A 24,753-nucleotide genomic window follows, 5' to 3' on the forward strand; every position below is an offset into this window, starting at 1 on the left:
CTATATATTATACAGTTACATTATGTGCATATATGATATGGGGGTTACACTGTGACAGTGGGGGGGGGGGGGGGGAAAGATGGGGGGTATATCTGTGCCTATATATTATACAGTTACATTATGTGCATATATGATATGGGGGTTACACTGTGACAGTGGGGGGGGGGGCTGGGGGAAAGATGGGGGGTATATCTGTGCCTATATATTATACAGTTACATTATGTGCATATATGATATGGGGGTTACACTGTGACAGTGGGGGGGGGCTGGGGGAAAGATGGGGGTATATCTGTGCCTATATATTATACAGTTACATTATGTGCATATATGATATGGGGGTTACACTGTGACAGTGGGGGGGGGGGGGGGGCTGGGGGAAAGATGGGGGGTATATCTGTGCCTATATATTATACAGTTACATTATGTGCATATATGATATGGGGTTACACTGTGACAGTGGGGGGGGAAAGATGGGGGGTATATCTGTGCCTATATATTATACAGTTACATTATGTGCATATATGATATGGGGGTTACACTGTGACAGTGGGGGGGGGGCTGGGGGAAAGATGGGGGGTATATCTGTGCCTATATATTATACAGTTACATTATGTGCATATATGATATGGGGGTTACACTGTGACAGTGGGGGGGGGGGCTGGGGGAAAGATGGGGGGTATATCTGTGCCTATATATTATACAGTTACATTATGTGCATATATGATATGGGGGTTACACTGTGACAGTGGGGGGGGGGGAAGATGGGGGGTATATCTGTGCCTATATATTATACAGTTACATTATGTGCATATATGATATGGGGGTTACACTGTGACAGTGGGGGGGGGGCTGGGGGAAAGATGGGGGGTATATCTGTGCCTATATATTATACAGTTACATTATGTGCATATATGATATGTGGGTTACACTGTGACAGTGGGGGGGGGGGCTGGGGGAAAGATGGGGGTATATCTGTGCCTATATATTATACAGTTACATTATGTGCATATATGATATGGGGGTTACACTGTGACAGTGGGGGGGGGGCTGGGGGAAAGATGGGGGGTATATCTGTGCCTATATATTATACAGTTACATTATGTGCATATATGATATGGGGGTTACACTGTGACAGTGGGGGGGGGGGCTGGGGGAAAGATGGGGGGTATATCTGTGCCTATATATTATACAGTTACATTATGTGCATATATGATATGGGGGTTACACTGTGACAGTGGGGGGGGGGGGGGCTGGGGGAAAGATGGGGGGTATATCTGTGCCTATATATTATACAGTTACATTATGTGCATATATGATATGGGGGTTACACTGTGACAGTGGGGGGGGGGGGGGGCTGGGGGAAAGATGGGGGGTATATCTGTGCCTATATATTATACAGTTACATTATGTGCATATATGATATGGGGGTTACACTGTGACAGTGGGGGGGGGGGGCTGGGGGAAAGATGGGGGGTATATCTGTGCCTATATATTATACAGTTACATTATGTGCATATATGATATGGGGGTTACACTGTGACAGTGGGGGGGGGGGGGGGAGATACCGACCCCAATGAAAGACTCACCTATTCTATTGAGGAACTTGTTGACCCCACTTTGCTCGCCACACGGGAGCGTCTCCAGGTATTCCTGTGCCCGGACCTCAAACAGACCTGCGGGTAAAGCACAAAAGCTTCTGGTTAGCCAGACCCCCCAGTGACCCCCACTCACACCCTCCAGATGTGCAGTCACCGTGTGGGCTGCGTGTTCCGTTGAAACAAAGGGTGTAAGAAAATCGGCATTTTTTCCCCTAAACCCACTTGTTTAGTGTTAGTTCAGCTGGGCCTAAATATCCCTTTCCAGCAGAACCACAAGATGGAGGAAGAGCCATATTGGCAGCTCTATAATTGCCTCTCCTTCCTTGCAATTGTGGCTTTTTGTGTTTAGGTTTGGCGGTTATGACCGCACCAATGTGTTTATGTTGACTGCTAGTTGCATAGCTAGAACGGTTGAGACCATTGGGTAGATTGATCTTATCCAAGATACTTCAAGCCAATCATCTAGACCAGGGATCCCCAACCTTTCTTACTCAGGAGCCACAGTCAAATGTAAAAAGACTTGGGGAGCAACACAAGCACCATAAAAGTTCATGGAGGTGCCAAATAAGGGCTGTGATTGGCTATTAGGGGCCTCTATGCACCCTATCAGCTTACAGGGGCTTTATTTGGTAGGAAATCTTGTTTTTATTTAACCAAAACTTGCCCCCAAGTCAGGAATTCAAAAGTAACTACTACTGGTTTGGGGGCACTAATGGGTTGGCGAGAAACATGTTGCCCCCTGAGCAACTGGTTGGGGATCACTGATCTAGACAAATAAACATTAGAGTAGGTCCCAGCTTGGTTGGAGAACACTGGTTGGAGAACACTGACCTTTGCTGCTTTGTTTTCTCATTTCCCTCTCCTGGATAAAGCCCCCGAACATCTGGGTCTCCATGAAGACCTCCAGGAAGCGGCGTAGGCTCTTGGACGAGACCGACTTGCGGAAGGCATCTCGGAGCAGGGCCTTCTCATCCTGATCCCCTGGCACCAGAAACAGGGAGTAGTGGCCCACGATCTCCACGAAGAAGCGGACGAAGGCTTCCGACACAACGTCGTTCAAGGAGCTGGAGTCTGGGTGGGACACAAACCGTTGGCTTGGGTGGGATAAGAGTGAGACACCGGGGGATCATTACATAAGAGAAAGCATTGATTTACCTTGCTGACCATTGGCCGAGCCCAACTCCTTGTCACTTGCCAGCTCGTTTCGCTGCTCCAGAACCTGCTCTAGAGCGGCTTGCAACTTTCGTGGTAGGATTGAATCTTCATCCTCCATCTTAGAAAGACAAACGTGCAGAAGATGCCAGATTATATAAAGGGGAACTTTTCATACATCATCATTGCTTGACCCCCCCATGTCTCTTCACCTGTACACTTCCATGAGAAAGATCTAGTCCAGCCCAGTGCTTGGGTTAATGACTCCCTGCCTCACCCTTTGTAAGCTTCCATTAGAGTGTTCTAGCCCATCTCATTTCTCCAATTACAGTCTTCTTGCCCCTTCCCTTTTAAGTTTCCATCACTGAGTTTTAGTTCCACCAACAGATTGAATTACATACTCCCTGCCCCTCCCCCTGTAAGCTTCAATCATAGTGTTCTAGCCAATCTCATTTCTCCAATTACAGTCTTCTTGCCCCTTCCCTTTTACGTTTCCACCACTACGTTCTAGTTCCACCAACGGCTTGAGCTACATACTCCCTGTCCCTCCCCCTGTAAGCTTCAATCATAGTGTTCTAGCCAATCTCATTTCTCCAATTACAGTCTTCTTGCCCCTTCCCTTTTAAGTTTCCATCACTACGTTCTAGTTCCACCAACGGCTTGAGCTACATACTCCCTGTCCCTCCCCCTGTAAGCTTCCATCAGAATGTTCTAGCCCATCTCATTTCTCCAATTACAATCTTCTTGCCCCTTCCCTTTTACGTTTCCATCACTACGTTCTAGTTCCACCAACGACTTGAGCTACATACTCCCTATCCTTCCCCTTGTAAACTTCCATCAGAATGTTCTAGACTCATCCACTGCTTAGCTATAGACTTTCTGCCTGATATATTTTCCAGTCCAGTCTACTTGTAGGGAGGCTATAGAGTTCAACCCTACAATGAAGTATCCTCAATAATAAGAGCCAATAATGTGTCAATGGCTACATCCCTGCCAAGTTCCTGGGTAGTATTCTCAAATATGGGGGGGGGGGTTGGTATACTATACTTTTGTGGGTGGGCTGGAGCCCAATGTGGTGTTATTAGTGGGAATGAAGGCTAGAGACTGGGTGATGGGTGCTCCAGTAACAGATAGGGTATGGGTGTCCCACTCCCTAGGAAGCTTCAGGGTTGACCTCATAAAAACAATAATAGCCTTTTTCTTTGCTTTTTTTGGACAATATGTCAAACTCCCAGCATGCCCCTAACACAGATTGGCCGTACGAAGGCGGCCACTCACTCACCTGTCTCAGGAACCGGTTATTTCCCAGGTCAACCAGCAAAACCTGCACAGGAAAGGAAACTCATTTTTACTTCCTGCCTTTTCCCATTCCGCCCAATCCCGTCAATCCTGGCACAGGGCTCCCCCCCCCTCTGCTCCCCATGCAACATCCAGCCAGTGGTCTGTGGTTTCCTCACTGCTGACCAGAAATGTCAGAGTCTCTGTTGTTCTGGAGAAGGTCCAGGAGCGAATCTGAGCTACATGTGACTTCTGGCACCAACCAACGCCAACCTCTCTTTCCAGGAAACCCAACGGCACCGCTGCACCTCATGGGAAATGTGTCGTGATTGGGCACTAGCTTTCACCGCCAGTGAGGCCAAGCAAGGGTTAAAAAGGCCTCACGTGTGACTGGCCAGGACCAGAGAAGCAGGAACGGTCATTGCACTATTGTCGGCCAACAAAAATACTGTGATTTTATTATGGAAAAAGTAGTTGTACTACTCAGTTGTTCTGATTAAAGGAAGTGTGTCACGGGAAAACATGTCCCCAGAGGAACGATACCTCTGAATAATGAGCGTTATAATGTGAAATGTAAACGTTAAAGTGGATGTGTCTCACCCTGAAATATATCTGATCCCACTGCTCATTGGTGGCAGCTACAAGCTCTAATGCGCTAAAAACAAGGATAGGGGATGACCATGCCTTGTGCTGGTAATACAAAATAAATCAAATATTTATAGGACTATATGGACTTAATACATTTCTGAGGTTATTTGTTGCCCTTAGATGTCCAAGTTGTCAGGAACATGAACCTCAGGCCAATACAGGTATGGGATCCCTTATCCAGAAACCCGTTATCCAGAAAGCTTTGAATTACAGAAAGCCCGTCCCCCATAGGGGGGACTGTAATAAAACAGTACCTGTACTTGATCCCAACTAAGATATAATTACCCCTTATTGGGGCAGAACAGCCCTATTGGGTTTATTTCATGGTTAAATGATTCCCTTTTCTCTGTAATAATAAAACAGTACCTGTACTTGATCCCAACTAAGATATAATTACCCCTTATTGGGGGCAGAACAGCCCTATTGGGTTTATTTCATGGTTAAATGATTCCCTTTTCTCTGTAATAATAAAACAGTACCTGTACTTGATCCCAACTAAGATATAATTACCCCTTATTGGGGCAGAACAGTCCTATTGGGTTTATTTCATGGTTAAATGATTCCCTTTTCTCTGTAATAATAAAACAGTACCTGTACTTGATCCCAACTAAGATATAATTACCCCTTATTGGGGGCAGAACAGCCCTATTGGGTTTATTTAATGGTTAAATGATTCCCTTTTCTCTGTAATAATAAAACAGTACCTGTACTTGATCCCAACTAAGATATAATTACCCCTTATTGGGGGCAGAACAGCCCTATTGGGTTTATTTAATGGTTAAATGATTCCCTTTTCTCTGTAATAATAAAACAGTACCTGTACTTGATCCCAACTAAGATATAATTACCCCTTATTGGGGCAGAACAGCCCTATTGGGTTTATTTAATGGTTAAATGATTCCCTTTTCTCTGTAATAATAAAACAGTACCTGTACTTGATCCCAACTAAGATATAATTACCCCTTATTGGGGCAGAACAGCCCTATTGGGTTTATTTCATGTTTAAATGATTCCCTTTTCTCTGTAATAATAAAACAGTACCTGTACTTGATCCCAACTAAGATATAATTACCCCTTATTGGGGGCAGAACAGCCCTATTGGGTTTATTTAATGGTTAAATGATTCCCTTTTCTCTGTAATAATAAAACAGTACCTGTACTTGATCCCAACTAAGATATAATTACCCCTTATTGGGGCAGAACAGCCCTATTGGGTTTATTTCATGGTTAAATGATTCCCTTTTCTCTGTAATAATAAAACAGTACCTGTACTTGATCCCAACTAAGATATAATTACCCCTTATTGGGGCAGAACAGCCCTTACCTCTTCCACCGGCAACTCCTTCAAGCGACTCAGGGAACTGGACAGGAGACCAATCAGAAATGGGGTGGGGGAGCACACAATGTCAATCATGGAGGGAGGCAGCACAGGGATGTAGGTATGCTGCCAGGCGAATGGGTAGATGAGGGCCACCATGGCGTGGCAGCACTTGGACAAGGTACTGGGGGGCAAGAAAGAAGAGACGTTATATTTTCTAACCTAAACCCCAAACGTTCTCGTGATTGCACGATGGTATTGATAGCTTTGTCACCAGAAGGTCCACGTCCACGTTGGAGAAACGGTGACATCAGGGGTGGCTAACTTGTATGTTAGAGCAAGCCCCGTGAGAATATTCCATCAATAACCCGGCAGAGCCAAAGCTGGAATATTTTGGGATCGCGAGCAAGTTGGAACCGAGCCCAGAACGCCACTTCCGAAACGGATTTGTACATTAAGTGTCATCGTGGATTGAGTTCCAGTGTTTACACTGGTTGCCGTGGTGACACAAACAGATAAGGCACCATTTATTTTAACCCCTTGCTTATTGAGATCAGGGGTAGTAAAGCAAGAAGTGGCCTGATGGGGTGAAGCACGTGGATAATGGAGTCTTAGGCAAGACTGAAACTGCATGGTTGAGTCTTGAGGGGAAAATGCATCAGTTTAATATAAGGGGCCTTTACAAAACAATGTGGGAGGGGCTAAGACTGGACCACTTCTACACGCATTGTCCATCAGCCTCCACGGGATAAGGCCTTACCTGAGGGTGTCGGCCATTAATATCACTCGTCTTTCCAACAGGAGGGAGGCGAAGATTTGTATGACGTGCCGGATACTGAGGGTGGAGAACAAGGTTTCAAAATCAACATGTTCCAGCCGGGAATCCGAGGGCCGACAGAGCTCGATCACCTTCAAAGATGGACAGAAGGGTGTGACCATGAAGACTGGACCATGAAGAAAAGCATTCTACACAATCAGAAGGTTCTGAAGGCACCAAGGCTGAGATAGGGGCAGTGCTCCTCACCCAACTGCCCTTGGGTAATGGGTAAGTGGTTGCTATGGGTAACTGGGGAGGTCAAATCTTGCCTCTGTTACTACAAGACCTCAACTGTTTAGACTAAGACAAAAGAGTAGAGTTGATGGGCACCTCAGTTCCCGATCCCGGTAGGAAGTTCTTCACAGTAATCTTTCTTCCGAGGGCTGGGAATGGCGCCTCCATAATGCTCCTCATGAAGGGCTGCACCAGAGCTGGCGAGATGCCCCGTCTCTTCTCAACTTCATCCAGGATCTACAGTGTGGGAGGGGCCAAAGAAAACCAAATAACTAAGTGATCAAGGGTGGGGGACAGAGTTTGGGGCTCAACCTGGAGGTCATTAGGGTGCAATGTCTATTTTCTCAATAGTTGGGGCTCAACCTGGAGGTCATTAGGGTGCAATGTCTATTTTCTCAATAGTTGAGTTTCAACCTGGAGGTCATTAGGGTGCAATGTCTATTTTCTCAATAGTTGGGGCTCAGCCTGGAGGTCATTAGGGTGCAATGTCTATTTTCTCAATAGTTGAGTTTCAACCTGGAGGTTATTAGGGTGCAATGTCTATTTTCTCAATAGTTGAGTTTCAACCTGGAGGTCATTAGGGTGCAATGTCTATTTTCTCAATAGTTGGGGCTCAACCTGGAGGTCATTAGGGTGCAATGTCTATTTTCTCAATAGTTGGGGCTCAACCTGAAGGTCATTAGGGTGCAATGTCTATTTTCTCAACAGTTGGGGCTCAACCTGGAAGTCGTTAGGGTGCAATGTCTATTTTCTCAATAGTTGGGGCTCAACCTGAAGGTCATTAGGGTGCATTGTCTATTTTCTCAACAGTTGGGGCTCAACCTGGAGGTCGTTAGGGTGCAATGTCTATTTTCTCAATAGTTGGGGCTCAACCTGAAGGTCATTAGGGTGCAATGTCTATTTTCTCAACAGTTGGGGCTCAACCTGGAAGTCGTTAGGGTGCAATGTCTATTTTCTCAATAGTTGGGGCTCAACCTGGAGGTCATTAGGGTGCAATGTCTATTTTCTCAATAGTTGGGGCTCAACCTGAAGGTCATTAGGGTGCAATGTCTATTTTCTCAACAGTTGGGGCTCAACCTGGAAGTCGTTAGGGTGCAATGTCTATTTTCTCAATAGTTGGGGCTCAACCTGAAGGTCATTAGGGTGCAATGTCTATTTTCTCAACAGTTGGGGCTCAACCTGGAAGTCGTTAGGGTGCAATGTCTATTTTCTCAATAGTTGGGGCTCAACCTGGAGGTCATTAGGGTGCAATGTCTATTTTCTCAATAGTTGGGGCTCAACCTGAAGGTCATTAGGGTGCAATGTCTATTTTCTCAACAGTTGGGGCTCAACCTGGAAGTCGTTAGGGTGCAATGTCTATTTTCTCAATAGTTGGGGCTCAACCTGAAGGTCATTAGGGTGCAATGTCTATTTTCTCAACAGTTGGGGCTCAACCTGGAAGTCGTTAGGGTGCAATGTCTATTTTCTCAATAGTTGGGGCTCAACCTGGAGGTCATTAGGGTGCAATGTCTATTTTCTCAATAGTTGGGGCTCAACCTGAAGGTCATTAGGGTGCAATGTCTATTTTCTCAACAGTTGGGGCTCAACCTGGAGGTCGTTAGGGTGCAATGTCTATTTTCTCAATAGTTGGGGCTCAACCTGGAGGTCATTAGGGTGCAATGTCTATTTTCTCAATAGTTGGGGCTCAACCTGAAGGTCATTAGGGTGCAATGTCTATTTTCTCAACAGTTGGGGCTCAACCTGGAGGTCATTAGGGTGCAATGTCTATTTTCTCAACAGTTGGGGCTCAACCTGGAGGTCATTAGGGTGCAATGTCTATTTTCTCAATAGTTGGGGCTCAACCTGAAGGTCATTAGGGTGCAATGTCTATTTTCTCAACAGTTGGGGCTCAACCTGAAGGTCATTAGGGTGCAATGTCTATTTTCTCAACAGTTGGGGCTCAACCTGGAGGTCATTAGGGTGCAATGTCTATTTTCTCAACAGTTGGGGCTCAACCTGGAGGTCATTAGGGTGCAATTCTGCCTTATTTGACCTGGGAGTCTCCTCCACATACAGATATCTGGCGTTCCCTCCGGCCTCGGGCCCTACCCACCTTGGAGAAGAGGTTGAAGCAGCCGAGGCGGCTGACGATACAATAGACTTCTGGCAGCCGCTTCCCTTTCCCACTGGGCTGGAACAGAAGGAATGAAATTCCCCATGAGCGTTGGCAGGAAAATTCAACATTTATCTAATAATATGGAATTACTGTATTATTCTTGCACATTACTCTCTGTCAGTATTTCACTTGCCAAACTGGTTGTATTATAAAGGGTCTTGTCTTAGCCACACCCCCATTCCACGCCCATTCTGCCCACAGATGCACCCCTCAAGCCACACCCTCATTCCACACCCATTCTGCCCACAGACGCACCCCCAAGCCACACCCCCATTCCACGCCCATTCAGCCCACAGACGCACCCCCCCCAAGCCACACCCCCATTCTGCCCACAGACGCACCCCCATTTCACGCCCATTCTGCCCACAGACGCACCCCCCAAGCCACACCCCCATTCTGCCCACAGACGCACCCCCCAAGCCACACCCCCATTCTGCCCAGATGCACCCCCCTAAGCCATACCCCCATTCCATGCCCATTCTGCCCACAGATGCACCCCTCAAGCCACACCCCCATTCCACACCCATTCTGCCCACAGACGCACCCCCCCAAGCCACACCCCAATTCTGCCCACAGACGCACCCCCAAGCCACACCCCCATTCCACGCCCATTCTGCCCACAGGTGGACCCCCTCCCCCCCAGCCACACTCCCTGATCATCCTATTTAAGGTGAATTTAGACAGGGTTGGGCTGGGGTGTCTAGGGGCCACTGGGGCTGCCTTCCCAGGAGCCCCCACTGCAGCCTCCACACACCCCCAAGAGCCCCCACTGGCCACCCAACCCCCCCAAACGCACTTACATTATACTTATCTTCTGTGCGATCAAGGGAGGGGGTCCCAAGGGGAATGTGGCCCACCCACCCCACTGGCCCAGTCTGACCCTGAATTCAGAGAATGTTTAGAGAAGCGTTTCAGTGCTTTTCAATGGAGAAGTTAAAGTCAGGTGCAAAATCTGACAGTTGTGACTGGCTGTTACTGTGGGTGGGGTGTGGAGAATTAGGGGGCCTCCTGAAAAATGAGGTCATTAGGACATGTCTGAATCAATTGTAAGATTAAACTAGATACCCCAGAGCTGCAGGGTATAGGGAGGGTTGCCATCTTTTTCTTCAGGCCTTACCAGCTGATGAAGAAGGGGCTGGGCAGAGAGGGGGCGGAGTTGGGACATTTTGGGGGTGGAGTTGAGACATTTCAGGGGCCAGCTGGGCCAGGGACTGCCATATTTCAGATGAAGTAAGTAAGCAGAGGGTTTGGGGGAGCAGAGAGGGCAAGAACCAAACCCCTCAACAGCCTTGGGGTGACACACATTGGCCACTATAAGGAGCGTTTACAAAATGATTGAGGGGGTTCCATTACCAGGAGTCTCCGGCAGTAACCGAAACGCCGACTGCCATCTTCCCCAGTCAGGACGAACGAGAATGTTTCACTGGAAGAAAGAAAAGGAATATTGATGGGAACAGATAAGTCCTGTTTCAATAAGAAATATCCCCTGTCCGTCCCAGTAAAGACCACAGCCAGTTGGGGAATAATGGCTTCTGGACAGGGGCAATACCATAAAGATGGCAGAACTGCCCACCCAAGAGTGTAGAGGACCGAGTGGGGCTATAATTGTTTCCCAGTAACATCTAGCTACCCAACGTCTCCCAGAACCCCCTGCTCTACAAGCTCTACTGGGCAACCCAATGAGGAAGGGAGTTTTAGTAACGGGGTATCAACTTCCCAGCTTTATCCTGGTCCAATGAGTAGAGATTGGTTGGTTATTGAAAGAAGATGAATGTAATCTTCTGCAAAACCCACATCAGTCTGAAGAGTTCCATGTCATGTTCTAAGCTAAGAACCTAGAACGAGTACCTGACAAACTGGTTGACCGGAGACCAATCCTTTGCATCGGGGAAGCAGAACTGCGGAATGGCTTTGAGCTGGTCCTCGGCTTCTCGCATGAACTTGAAGGAACGTTCCAGCTACGGGAAAGGGAGTTATGGTTATATATATATATTAATTCTTAGGGTATCTCTGATGTTCTACCAGCCACAGGTTGGCATTGGAATGGCCACCATTTGTGGTCCAAGCTCTGTATTAGTCTCTCATTAGTAGAAATACAATGTGAGGTATCTCTGGTACCTTCAGAGGGAACTGCTGGGTGACCTCAGGAACATAAACGCTACTGGAGGGCTTCTTGTGCAGCGAGACCACCACAAAGTACTCGAACAGCTGCCGCTCCTGGTATTCAATCAGGTCCCTTTCCAACGTGTGGTACCTCGGCGTCAGGCTCATACGGGACTTGACGTGAACCAACCGTTGGCTGTGGGCTGGAGGCCAAGGAGAAGACAATGACCCACTGGTCACTTACTGGTTCTAACAAGCAGTGATATCACAATGTAACGCTGGATTAATGCTGTAACCCAGAATATTGTAAATAATAAAGCAAAATAATCCCCACCTATCAGCTTCTCTTCTGTGTCACTGTCAGACTCACTGTTATCATCTGTAACTACAGGAAAAGGAAAGATTATTAATATTAACAATTAGAAATCAATGTTTTTGGGGGTAACAGTCACCCCGCTATAGTTCCAGGGGTACCCAGGGCACAAATAAGCACTCACCCCAAATCCCCCCCTAACTGGCCTTCAGGCTGGGCCCCCTTAGCCCATAACAAGGTTACAGATATATAGAAACATTGGGGTAACAGTCACCCCGCTATAGTTCCAGGGGTACCCAGGGCACAAATAAGCACTCACCCCAAATCCCCCCCTAACTGGCCTTCAGGCTGGGCCCCCTTAGCCCATAACAAGGTTACAGATATATAGAAACATTGGGGTAACAGTCACCCCGCTATAGTTCCAGGGGTACCCAGGGCACAAATAAGCACTCACCCCAAATCCCCCCCTAACTGGCCTTCAGGCTGGGCCCCCTTAGCCCATAACAAGGTTACAGATATATAGAAACATTGGGGTAACAGTCACCCCGCTATAGTTCCAGGGGTACCCAGGGCACAAATAAGCACTCACCCCAAATCCCCCCCTAACTGGCCTTCAGGCTGGGCCCCCTTAGCCCATAACAAGGTTACAGATATATAGAAACATTGGGGTAACAGTCACCCCGCTATAGTTCCAGGGGTACCCAGGGCACAAATAAGCACTCACCCCAAATCCCCCCCTAACTGGCCTTCAGGCTGGGCCCCCTTAGCCCATAACAAGGTTACAGATATATAGAAACATTGGGGTAACAGTCACCCTGCTATAGTTCCAGGGGTACCCAGGGCACAAATAAGCACTCACCCCAAATCCCCCCCTAACTGGCCTTCAGGCTGGGCCCCCTTAGCCCATAACAAGGTTACAGATATATAGAAACATTGGGGTAACAGTCACATTATCTGGAATTAAAGGCAAACTAATCCTCATTACCTCTCCCAGAGTTGTTCTCTGCTGACTGTGACAGTCTCTTCACTCTCTTTTTACCTCTCCGAGCCTCGAAGACAGCGTTGATCTTCACCACCAGCTTTTGGGGGTGAAACAGAGAAACTCTGTCAGTAAATAAGTTACAGAGAAGCCAATGAATAACTGGAAGATGAAACATCGGGTACCCTGGGGATTTTCCTCCTCTTGCGCCCATTTGGGGGGTCCCCCATATTAAAGAAGGAGTCGTCGGGGCTGCTCGGAGAAGACGGGGGGCTCAGCCTGCTTGGTGAGGAGACGCCGTCCCTGCCCAGTTTTCTTATGTCCAAGAGTTTAAAGCTACGGCGCTCGGAGTTTTGCCTGAAGAAAGGGCTTTTCAGGGGTACCTAACGGAGGGAAGACTTGCCCTTTAATATTACAGCTGTTGCAAGGGGCCCCCATGAGTATAGAAAGCCCATTGGCTGATGCATTCAAGTTTCAGACAGATCAAAGTTAGGGGAAATAGCTATTGCTCCCTAGACCAATCAGCAATCAGCTTTGATCAGTCTAGTGCTGCTATAGAAATGAAAGCATGCATCTCATTGGCTGCCATGGTTTTTCTAAATAGAAACGAGGACTCGTACCTTGGTGGGGGTCCCCGGGACGGAGGGGGTTGGGCTAGGGAAGGCGGGGGGACGCTTCTTCGCCAGGCACTGATTGTCTGTCTCAATGTCTTCGTAGGGATTCTCCTTGGATGGGGGGTCTGAGAAACAGAAATGGACAGACCACATTCACATACCTATCATGCATGACTTACCCTTTAAAATTCTTGCTTAAGCCGATTGGTGGGGTGGGCCCCAGACCATGTGATTGTCCCCCCCCCAAACACTCTTTGTTTTGCCTGAAATCTGCTGCATGACTAAGCTGTTTATAAAGATGGGAGCCTCCCAGCATGTTAATTGGGGCATCTTAGGCCACACCCACAATTCACAGGCCACACCCAGTTGCCCCTACCTAGTTTCCAGTAAGCCCTATTTTGGAAGGGACAAATGTGACTGGGTAGGCTGTATGTTAACCCATCCCCACCATTAGGAAACATTGGCTTGATAGTGAGTGCTAGCTCCTTGGCCCAGTACCTAGAATATCCTCGTAGACGTTCTCTTCCGATAAAGTGCGAGTGAGGGCGAGCTTGGTCTGTGCGTACCAATCCACCCGGCCGGTCTCCGACGACTGCAACAAGTCTTCAAACTCGTACGACTTCCTGGGGTGCAATGGTGACAGAGAGAGGGTTTGTACAGGCATAGATACTGGATAATAATCCTTATAAACTACCTGCGGGGCCCTTCCTCACTGAATTCCCCATAGGGAAGAGAAGGGAGTCTGAAATCCAGTATTATTGTTCCGCCGGGGGTAATTACAGGGCAACACTGAAACCAACATACAGAGGAAAGACCCAATCAGCTTAAGGAGATTTCCTCCCAATATGTCCGCCCAAGGTGGCCGATATTGGGCTTGTTTAATTACAATGCCGGGCATAGGCCAGATATTGGGTGGGTAGGCCCATCGGGGGCAGATAAGCTGCTGAATCGCTCTGAAGGGCCCGAATCTGCCACCTTCAGATATAGTATGCCCCTATGTCTTTGTATCTTTGCTCCATTGTGTTTAAAGGAGAAGTAAAGCCTCCTGGTTATTCTTCTACTTTTGGACCCCAGGTCCCCTGAGGAGCAACTGAGAATTATATACTTATTGTGCTCCCAGGGTTAGATTGGGGTGTCCGGAGCCCACCCCAGTTGCAACGTCAAAACCCCCCCCCCAACCGCACTTACTCCATGTGGCCATGATGGAGAGGTGATGTGCCTGCAGTTGGTGGAGGGAGCAGACATGGGTCAACTGGGGCTGCAGGGCCCACTGGGTTTTTTCCCGGTGCCCCACCGGCCCAGTACAACCCTCAGTGCTCCTGTATTGCTTGACTAGGACTAAGGTGGATATTGGGCATATCCTAGTCTGGATCTGGACTAGGACATTTGACTGCTTGTGTACGGGGTGGGCACGGCAAGGGTGGGGGGGGGTCGGTGCGGTGCAAGGAATGTGATGGGTTTGGTTGTCGGTGGAGCAAGGTGCAAGCAGAGGTGGGGGCTAGGGCTGCTCCTCCATCAAATTTAGCCCTCTATGGGGCTCCTAGGTCAATTCCCATGAACATGGAGTGGTTGGATTCCAGTGTGTGTGTAGGTTGGGGCGGCCAATGATGGTCAACCAAGTAGGCCAAGGGAAGGAGCCAAAATGGGGTTAATAATAGGAAAATGAGGCTGAATATCTAGGACAGCAAACATGGTTTCAAATGTCTCCCTTGCTGGTACCCCAACTGACATTGCCCCCACCACGACTTGTCTAAGCCCCCCCCATGGTGGCCAACAGTTTAGGGGAAAATCCAGAGGAGGCGCTAATGACAATTCTGCCTGCCCAGACAAGGGTCGCTCTTTATAGGAGGGGGGGCAAATCCAGTACCTGTGGTCCCCATTATGCTTGTGCTTGGCGTTCCAAAGCCTTCTGCTTACGGCCGATGGAGGTGGAGATGTAGGGAGAGGAGGGGGAGGTATAACTGGAAGAGGAGGCAAGTCTCTCCTGTTCATTTTACGGAGCCCAGTCGTCCTGTGTGGAAAGATCTCCCCTTCCCCTTCGTGACGGAAAGTCCTTCTGGGCTTTGGCAGTGGGTTTATGGGAAGCCTTTTCTCCAGTGCTCCCGGTTCCGTATATACGTTCTCGGCGTTGCTAGTCCTTCGGGAGGCTCTACCCTCTCCCACCGTCCCAAAAATGGGCTCAGATGTTTCATGAGTTTTCTTGGACCCAACCTGGCCCTCTGTCTCTAGCAGGCACTGGGGGGAATAATAGGTTCCGGGCAACTGTGGCTGCAGATCAGATGGACTGTCCTTCAAGGAGCGCTCAAACCTTTTCACTTGGCTTAAGACTGTGGTCTGGTCCTTCTTGTTCCCTGATGGGCTCTCTCTTTCAGCATTCTGGTCACTCTCTTTGTCAGTTGGTTTCTCAGTCTCTTTATTGTCCGTCTCCCAACTGAACATCCTCTTAATACTCCCTTTGGGCCTCATCTTACCTTCTGCAACCACCGTGTCTACAGAACTCAGCCCAGTAGAATCCTGTCTCTTAATGGGAGACATCTCCTTCCTGCTGAGAAGAGGAGATGGTCGGATCTTTCCATTGCCAACTGCTTCTCCAGTAACCGTGCCGGTGGATTCCTGTCTCTTCAAGTGCAAGGACTCCTTCCGGCTCAGAACCGGGGACTGCGACTCCTTCTTTCCTTCCCACTCGGAAATCTTATCCTTGATGCTGGAAGTCTTCTTCAGTGGGATCTTCTGGGGAGGTGAGGCAAGTTGTGCGCTTCCCAACTGTTTCTTCAGGACGTGGCCTTGTTCCTTGACGCTGAGGTCCATGACTGGTTCATTGATGATCATCCTGTGGCTGAGCATGTTCCACTCTAGAACGTCTATGCCTGCTTCTCCTGGTAGGTTATCAAGGCTCTGGAGTGGACTTTTTTGCAGAAACACTTCTTGCCTAGAAATATTTCCGCCTTGGTTCTCCTCGGAACAATCAACTTGAGCCGTAGATTTTCTTCTAGAGTTTTCTTTCCCCACGAGCTTAACCCTACGGACAAAAAAAATCAAGTAAGTTATATGTCACACAGTGATTGGCTGCAATCTCTACCTATGTTCTACCCCTGGTCTATATCTAAGTTTCCATCTTAGATGTCTTGGACTTGAGCCAATGAGTCAAGACAGTACTATTGGTTGCTATGGCAGATGATCCTCCCATCTGTGATGATTTCCCCCCCCACCCCCTAAGCTTAGCTCCTCCCCAGCAGCAGCCCAGAGATCACTGAGCAGGTGCGGTGCCACTGACACACTAAAGATGGCCGGACAAGATGGGGAGCTGCTGGGGGCAACTGTGAAGACCTGGGGCATTACTGTTATAGGGCTGCTGCACCTCTGGGCCGGTACCGTAAGTAAAATACAGCATTTCCTAGCCAGGTTGCTAAGGTCACTGTCATAGCAACCAGTGCCTGCAGCTTGTAAACATACAAAGACCAATGGAGGCCACGTAAGAAGCCAATTGGTGTATCGGCACGGCAGAAATGCGCTTTTCTGGAAGGGACGGACACCTGGAGGGAAGGGGTTAACACAACTGTAACCCCGAGGGTTGATGAACTCCCCGCCGCGTTATTTTCCAGCACTTCCTGCGGCCCCAGAGGAGGAATGGAAAGTCAGAGACACAGATATTCAGTTTGGCTGCCAGTGAGAAAGCAGGAAAGGCCAAACCCTCTCCTAGCGATGAGCCGCCATTACTAACGGGCCCTATTCTACTCGGTACAGTGGGGCTCCAATTAAACAAATGGCTCAACTATAGTGCAGGCTTGACCACACCCCCTGACCTCGCCCCATTACGCCCAAACATGGCCATGACCCACCCAAGCACCTCCCACCTGGTAAGTTCCTCAAGGCCACCTTTGCCCAATGGGGTCGTCTAAGGTGTGGCCTGGGGGTGGGGCTTGATATTAATCAGGGGGTAGTTCATGGGTGTGGCCTAAGAGGTGAAACAAATAAATGGTACTTACCTAGAGCTGAACTGGGCTGCTGAGTGATCTTTATACCTGGTCACCACTGCCGCCCGTCTCACAGTCATGGTGTCAGCATTGGGCATCGCTGTGGCACCCCTGGGGGGATAAACGGGAAATGATAAGGATATTAGCAGTCACTGAGGGGTTCTGTGCCCCCCATATAAAGGCACAAGGCTGCAGGCTGAGTTATACAGGGAACTCTGAGTATCACTCATGTATTATAAGGGATAATGTACCCCCTACTGTAAATGATAAGGATATTAGCAGTCACTGAGGGGTTCTGTGCCCCCCATATAAAGGCACAAGGCTGCAGGCTGAGTTATACAGGGAACTCTGAGTATCACTCATGTATTATAAGGGATAATGTACCCCCTACTGTAAATGATAAGGATATTAGCAGTCACTGAGGGGTTCTGTGCCCCCCATATAAAGGCACAAGGCTGCAGGCTGAGTTATACAGGGAACTCTGAGTATCACTCATGTATTATAAGGGAGAATGTACCCCCTACTGTAAATGATAAGGATATTAGCAGTCACTGAGGGGTTCTGTGCCCCCCATATAAAGGCACAAGGCTGCAGGCTGAGTTATACAGGGAACTCTGAGTATCACTCATGTATTATAAGGGATAATGTACCCCCTACTGTAAATGATAAGGATATTAGCAGTCACTGAGGGGTTCTGTGCCCCCCATATAAAGGCACAAGGCTGCAGGCTGAGTTATACAGGGAACTCTGAGTATCACTCATGTATTATAAGGGATAATGTACCCCCTACTGTAAATGATAAGGATATTAGCAGTCACTGAGGGGTTCTGTGCCCATATAAAGGCACAAGGCTGCAGGCTGAGTTATACAGGGAACTCTGAGTATCACTCATGTATTATAAGGGATAATGTACCCCCTACTGTAAATGATAAGGATATTAGCAGTCACTGAGGGGTTCTGTGCCCATATAAAGGCACAAGGCTGCAGGCTGAGTTATACAGGGAACTCTGAGTATCACTCATGTATTATAAGGGATAATGTACCCCCTACTGTAAATGATAAGGATATTAGCAGTCACTGAGGGGTTCTGTGCCCATATAAAGGCACAAGCAGCCATTTCTCCCCATTCAGTTACAGGCGCAGTCGGTATGGGTGCTGGGCTGGTACCGTTTGACCACAAAACCTCAATTGTGCCTTTTACTGCACTAAAACAAACACTTTTTTATTGGCCGCTTGAAGGAGACCAAACCACATCATTAAAGGGCTATTTCTATAAATGCCAACAAACAGGGCCAAAATCTCCTCTTTTCTCATAAACAGCTCTGGGTAGCGCCACTCAAGATCCAGGAAGCAAAGGGTTAAGAATTAAATGATAAAGAGTCAATCAAGCAAATGAGATCGAGCTGTCAGGTCCCAGCCGGACCCCCTAGTCATGTGATCGGCCAGGGGGGGACCCTTCATTCCCGGGGTGGGACGGAAACAAATAGGAAAGGAGCTGAATCAAATAAGACACAGATTAAAGGGGAAGTTAACTTGCTAAAGGGGGGTTGGACTGTGGGGGTCTGATTCCTCTATAGCTTTATAGGAACCCCCCCCTTTCAATCAGCAGCCTCCAAATAAGGTTGAACCATGGGGACGGTGGGAGTTACGGTTCCTACTCATGAAACAATGTAGCAGAAGTCGGTTCTCCCAGTCAGCTGGGTGTAGTTCCCCTTTAATATGACACTAATGCAGCTCTGCTTTTCCTATTTTATCTTTAAATGAATGAAAAATTGGCCAAAAACATGATCCTTGTTCTTCCGCCCCCGGCCCAGGACTAAACAACGAGACTATTTCCCTATGTGGGTGCGGGGAATCCCAAGGGGGCCTTATGACTTATGCCGAGGGCAGGGTTACCACCTCACCCCCTTTATTATATTGAATCCACACCCTGCATGGCTAATTACGGATTTATTTAGATTCATGCTGCAGACTGAACTGACTTCTATGCAGCCATGCAGCGTGAACTTTACTAACTAGCCATGCAGCATAAATTGCTAACTAGCCATGCAGTAGGAATTGCTAACTAGCCATGCAGCAGGAATTGCTAACTAGCCGTGTAGCATGAATTGCTAACTAGCCATGCAGCAGGAATTGCTAATTAGCCGTGCAGCATGAATTACTAACTAGCCATGTAGCAGGAATTGCTAACTAGCCGTGCAGCATGAATTACTAACTAGCCATGCAGCAGGAATTGCTAACTAGCCGTGTAGCATGAATTGCTAACTAGCCATGCAGCAGGAATTGCTAATTAGCCGTGCAGCATGAATTACTAACTAGCCATGTAGCAGGAATTGCTAACTAGCCGTGCAGCATGAATTACTAACTAGCCATGCAGCAGGAATTGCTAACTAGCCGTGTAGCATGAATTGCTAACTAGCCATGCAGCAGGAATTGCTAATTAGCCGTGCAGCATGAATTACTAACTAGCCATGTAGCAGGAATTGCTAACTAGCCGTGCAGCATGAATTACTAACTAGCCATGCAGCAGGAATTGCTAACTAGCCATGCAGCATGAATTGCTAACTAGCCATGTAGCATAAATTGCTAACTAGCCGTGTAGCATGAATTACTAACTAGCCATGCAGCAGGAATTGCTAACTAGCCATGTAGCAGGAATTGCTAACTAGCCATGTAGCAGGAATTGCTAACTAGCCATGTAGCAGGAATTGCTAACTAGCCGTGTAGCATGAATTGCTAACTAGCCGTGTAGCAGGAATTGCTAACTAGCCATGTAGCATGAATTGCTAACTAGCCGTGTAGGATAAATTGCTAACTAGCCATGTAGCATGAATTGCTAACTAGCCGTGTAGGATAAATTGCTAACTAGCCATGCAGCAGGAATTGCTAACTAGCCATGTAGCAGGAATTGCTAACTAGCCATGTAGCAGGAATTGCTAACTAGCCATGTAGCAGGAATTGCTAACTAGCCGTGCAGGGTGTGGGTTAATAACAGGCCGGGGGGGGGGTTACTGTGATACATAAGTACCGGCCCTTCCGCTGGGGAGAGAAAACGAAACCTCCTGCCCCTCCCTTTCCCTAAATCTGTATTTATTGTACTGAGTGTAAAGGGGAACTAAACCCAACATAGAATAAAACTCCCAGTAATGCTTTATTGAATGTTTTATTCCCATTATAGTAATGCTATGTGAGGTCACGTGCTGTTTTGCTGGACTATAATTCCCAGCATCCTTAGCAGTCCCTGAATCTGCAGTTTCATTGGTGGGTCATCAACACCGTTAGCCAGAAGGCAATTCCCTTGTGATACTCACAGCCCCCATGTAACAGAGCAAGTTTGATCAGACCCATCTGGGGTCCCCCCCCCCTTGATCAGGCATGATGGACGCTCCCTGGGAAAGGGATATGGGGGGCACACAGAAGTGAAATATTGGGGTGTAATGGGAACAAGTCAGGCCAGTGATTCATGGGTTAACAAACCCATTAGATGCAACAGAACACCAGACCCAGACAGGTGGGGGTAGGGAAGAATGGGGGGGGGGGGATACACAGAACCGTGCAGCAGGGACAGAACCGTGCAGCTGCAGCAGCACAATGATATTCTAAAGGGGAACTGCACCTAAACAGTTAAAATATATTCTGCATGATGTCACTTTGAGCAACTTTCCTACATACATTAATGAATTCTATTCCCACTGCTCCCTGCACTGCTTGTTCCGACTTCAACTCAGCAAGTGAGTTTTGCTCCCGCCCTTAGTCTTGTCACTTGTAGGGTCCCCCCCCCCCAGTCCCATTGGGAATCCTGGCAGGAGATTCTGCTGCTTTACTGGGAGCTGCTGTGGAATATCAATGGGATGGAATGGGGAATGGCTGCCCTGCGTGTGGCAATGTGGGCGGGGCAAATTGGTTTAACCCCTTACAGCTGGGAAGCCATCTGAACAACAGCGATACAGAGCCCTGGGTACCCCTGGAACTATAGCGGGGTGACTGTTACCCCAATGTTTCTATATATCTGTAACCTTGTTATGGGCTAAGGGGGCCCAGCCTAAAGGCCAGTTAGGGGGGGATTTGGGGTGAGTGCTTATTTGTGCCCTGGGTACCCCTGGAACTATAGCGGGGTGACTGTTACCCCAATGTTTCTATATATCTGCAACCTTGTTATGGGCTAAGGGGGCCCAGCCTGAAGGCCAGTTAGGGGGGGATTTGGGGTGAGTGCTTATTTGTGCCCTGGGTACCCCTGGAACTATAGCGGGGTGACTGTTACCCCAATGTTTCTATATATCTGTAACCTTGTTATGGGCTAAGGGGGCCCAGCCTGAAGGCCAGTTAGGGGGGGATTTGGGGTGAGTGCTTATTTGTGCCCTGGGTACCCCTGGAACTATAGCGGGGTGACTGTTACCCCAATGTTTCTATATATCTGTAACCTTGTTATGGGCTAAGGGGGCCCAGCCTGAAGGCCAGTTAGGGGGGGATTTGGGGTGAGTGCTTATTTGTGCCCTGGGTACCCCTGGAACTATAGCGGGGTGACTGTTACCCCAATGTTTCTATATATCTGTAACCTTGTTATGGGCTAAGGGGGCCCAGCCTGAAGGCCAGTTAGGGGGGGATTTGGGGTGAGTGCTTATTTGTGCCCTGGGTACCCCTGGAACTATAGCGGGGTGACTGTTACCCCAATATATCTGTAACCTTGTTTACTAGTTTAAACCAGTAAAACCAGTAAAACCATTACTATAACAGATGGCTCTGAAAAGGGAACTGGGTTAAGGACTGACCCTGATTCTGCAGAAATTCCCCCAAGCTCAGCACCCATGACCCACCCTTGCCCCTATTCAGTTCCGCCAGTACAGACATGTAAAGGCCAAGGCTCGCCCTGAGGATAACGTCCCAGTAAGCAGATTCTTTGCTGGCTGAGAAAGGTCTAGTAACCCATAGCAACTAATAAGGTGATTGCTTTTCAACAGGTACCTGTGGATAGGTTGCTATGGGTTACTAGACCTTCAGTTTATAACATAACTCCCACAGTGCCACAGACCCCCTCCTTGCACTGCTGCGACACGACTCCTGATCCCAGCCCCCCCCCCCCCCCCCCATTTCCTATTTACTCTGATATCACTTGGAAGTGGGAATGTTCCGGCGGACACATAGGCTCTACCCTAAAGCCTGAGGGATGATCCCCTTGGAAAAACAGGGTCAGTGTCAAATGGGTCAAAATATGGGTTTAACCCTTTCTACCCCAATAGGCACCCAGAGAATTTCTTCTATTTGTTTCTGCTTTTTTTTTTAAAGGGGAAGTGTATCTTTTTTTAGTTAATAATTGTATTATTGTTGTTACTTTTTATTCCTTATCTATTCTGTCCCTTCCTATTCAACTTCCAGCCTCCCAATCAGAGACCTGCCTGGTTGCTAGGGTAAACCGGACGCTAGCAACCAGATAGCCACTGAAATGCCGAACTGGAGAGCATCCAAACAAAAAGCTAAATCATTCAAACACCACCAAAATCCCCCAATGTGCATCTCACTGTAACTGAAAATGAGCTGCAAGTGAAACGGGAAGAGATTTGGCCCCTGCTATACCCAATCCTCTCCAAATTAAATTAGCCCCATAATCATTCCCAGCCCGACGGTCACGCCTGGAAATAACGCAAACTCCAGCTGTAACAGCTTCTCCTGCTTGTAATTAAATCCCGAAGAGCTGCGACTGCCTGTCAGCGCCAACGCTTCTACCCCCCGATCCGACAGCTCCGAGCGCTTCTACAGCTCCTGCCCAAACGCTTTAAAGGGGAAATCTGCCATTTATAGTTATGTGTAACTGTCACTGTGTCTGTCCCTTTCCCTTCCCTGCACTGCTGGTTCTGACTCCTGATACAACTCCCCAATATCCATTCATCCCTCATTCTCACTGGGTTAAGCTTATTGCCCACTGGTTCTGCTCCTATACACTCCCCATACCCATCATTTATAGTTATGTGTAACTGTCACTGTGTCTGTCCCTTTCCCTTCCCTGCACTGCTGGTTCTGACTCCTGATACAACTCCCCAATACCCATTCATCCCTCATTCTCACTGGGTTTATAGTTATGTGTAACTGTCACTGTGTCTGTCCCTTTCCCTTCCCTGCACTGCTGGTTCTGACTCCTGATACAACTCCCCAATACCCATTCATCCCTCATTCTCACTGGCTTTATAGTTATGTGTAACTGTCACTGTGTCTGTCCCTTTCCCTTCCCTGCACTGCTGATTCTGACTCCTGATACAACTCCCCAATACCCATTCATTCCTCATTCTCACTGGGTTTATAGTTATGTGTAAAGGTGGCCATACACGAGGCGATTTCGCTCGTTGTGCGATGAACGATTATATCGACAAACGATCGTATGGCGATCGAGTTCCCATACGATATGCCATCCACGGGCAACGATAATTCGGGAAAGATTTTGTCGCATCATTATCGTAAAATACCTACGATCGTACATCTACGTACGATCGATGTCGTTGCTGGCAATCGTGACATGCGCAGAGAACAATCGTTGAAAGACAAATGTCTGACACTCACACCAACTGGCAGATTTTATCGTTAAACGACCAAAATTTTTAAACCTGGCCGATCGATTTTGGGGACGATAATGTCGGCTCATTTAGTGGGCCGACGATCGTTCGTACACCACTAACTATACGATAACTTAACGATAGCATCGGATCGTTCGGGAATCGGTCGTTTGTAAGTAAAAAATCGGTCCGTGTATGGCCACCTTTACTGTCACTGTGTCTGTCCCTTTCCCTTCCCTGCACTGCTGGTTCTGACTCCTGATACAACTCCCCAATACCCATTCATTCCTCATTCTCACTGGGTTTATAGTTATGTGTAACTGTCACTGTGTCTGTCCCTTTCCCTTCCCTGCACTGCTGGTTCTGACTCCTGATACAACTCCCCAATATCCATTCATTCCTCATTCTCACTGGGTTTATAGTTATGTGTAACTGTCACTGTGTCTGTCCCTTTCCCTTCCCTGCACTGCTGGTTCTGACTCCTGATACAACTCCCCAATATCCATTCATCCCTCATTCTCACTGGGTTTATAGTTATGTGTAACTGTCACTGTGTCTGTCCCTTTCCCTTCCCTGCACTGCTGGTTCTGACTCCTGATACAACTCCCCAATACCCATTCATCCCTCATTCTCACTGGGTTTATAGTTATGTGTAACTGTCACTGTGTCTGTCCCTTTCCCTTCCCTGCACTGCTGGTTCTGACTCCTGATACAACTCCCCAATACCCATTCATCCCTCATTCTCACTGGGTTTATAGTTATGTGTAACTGTCACTGTGTCTGTCCCTTTCCCTTCCCTGCACTGCTGGTTCTGACTCCTGATACAACTCCCCAATACCCATTCATCCCTCATTCTCACTGGGTTTATAGTTATGTGTAACTGTCACTGTGTCTGTCCCTTTCCCTTCCCTGCACTGCTGGTTCTGACTCCTGATACAACTCCCCAATACCCATTCATTCCTCATTCTCACTGGGTTTATAGTTATGTGTAACTGTCACTGTGTCTGTCCCTTTCCCTTCCCTGCACT

At 48.0% G+C, this 24,753-nt stretch overlaps 1 protein-coding gene across 2 annotated transcripts in view; it reads right to left on the reverse strand.

Annotated features, from left to right (window-relative positions):
- dennd2a (DENN/MADD domain containing 2A) overlaps positions 1 to 24,753 on the reverse strand; it is a 45,818-nt gene that overhangs the window by 1,626 nt on the left and 19,439 nt on the right. The window contains exons 2-19 of one of the 2 annotated variants that reach the window (XM_031898521.1): positions 17,196 to 17,294; positions 15,077 to 16,228; positions 13,708 to 13,832; positions 13,216 to 13,334; positions 12,781 to 12,978; positions 12,602 to 12,695; positions 11,638 to 11,688; positions 11,319 to 11,506; positions 11,049 to 11,158; positions 10,554 to 10,623; positions 9,138 to 9,215; positions 7,142 to 7,282; positions 6,755 to 6,903; positions 6,001 to 6,178; positions 4,033 to 4,074; positions 2,754 to 2,871; positions 2,430 to 2,669; positions 1,587 to 1,673 (exon numbers count right to left, since the gene is read on the reverse strand). In XM_031898521.1, coding sequence (XP_031754381.1) covers positions 1,587 to 1,673; positions 2,430 to 2,669; positions 2,754 to 2,871; positions 4,033 to 4,074; positions 6,001 to 6,178; positions 6,755 to 6,903; positions 7,142 to 7,282; positions 9,138 to 9,215; positions 10,554 to 10,623; positions 11,049 to 11,158; positions 11,319 to 11,506; positions 11,638 to 11,688; positions 12,602 to 12,695; positions 12,781 to 12,978; positions 13,216 to 13,334; positions 13,708 to 13,832; positions 15,077 to 16,228; positions 17,196 to 17,281 — 3,226 coding nt within the window. In that variant the 5' untranslated portion in view covers positions 17,282 to 17,294. The remainder of the gene's footprint in view (positions 1 to 1,586; positions 1,674 to 2,429; positions 2,670 to 2,753; positions 2,872 to 4,032; positions 4,075 to 6,000; positions 6,179 to 6,754; positions 6,904 to 7,141; positions 7,283 to 9,137; positions 9,216 to 10,553; positions 10,624 to 11,048; positions 11,159 to 11,318; positions 11,507 to 11,637; positions 11,689 to 12,601; positions 12,696 to 12,780; positions 12,979 to 13,215; positions 13,335 to 13,707; positions 13,833 to 15,076; positions 16,229 to 17,195; positions 17,295 to 24,753) is intronic. The other variant, XM_031898522.1, reaches the window with a different exon arrangement.

The sequence above is a fragment of the Xenopus tropicalis genome, chromosome 3 (genome assembly GCF_000004195.4).
Source record: "Xenopus tropicalis strain Nigerian chromosome 3, UCB_Xtro_10.0, whole genome shotgun sequence".
Taxonomy (NCBI): domain Eukaryota; kingdom Metazoa; phylum Chordata; class Amphibia; order Anura; family Pipidae; genus Xenopus; species Xenopus tropicalis.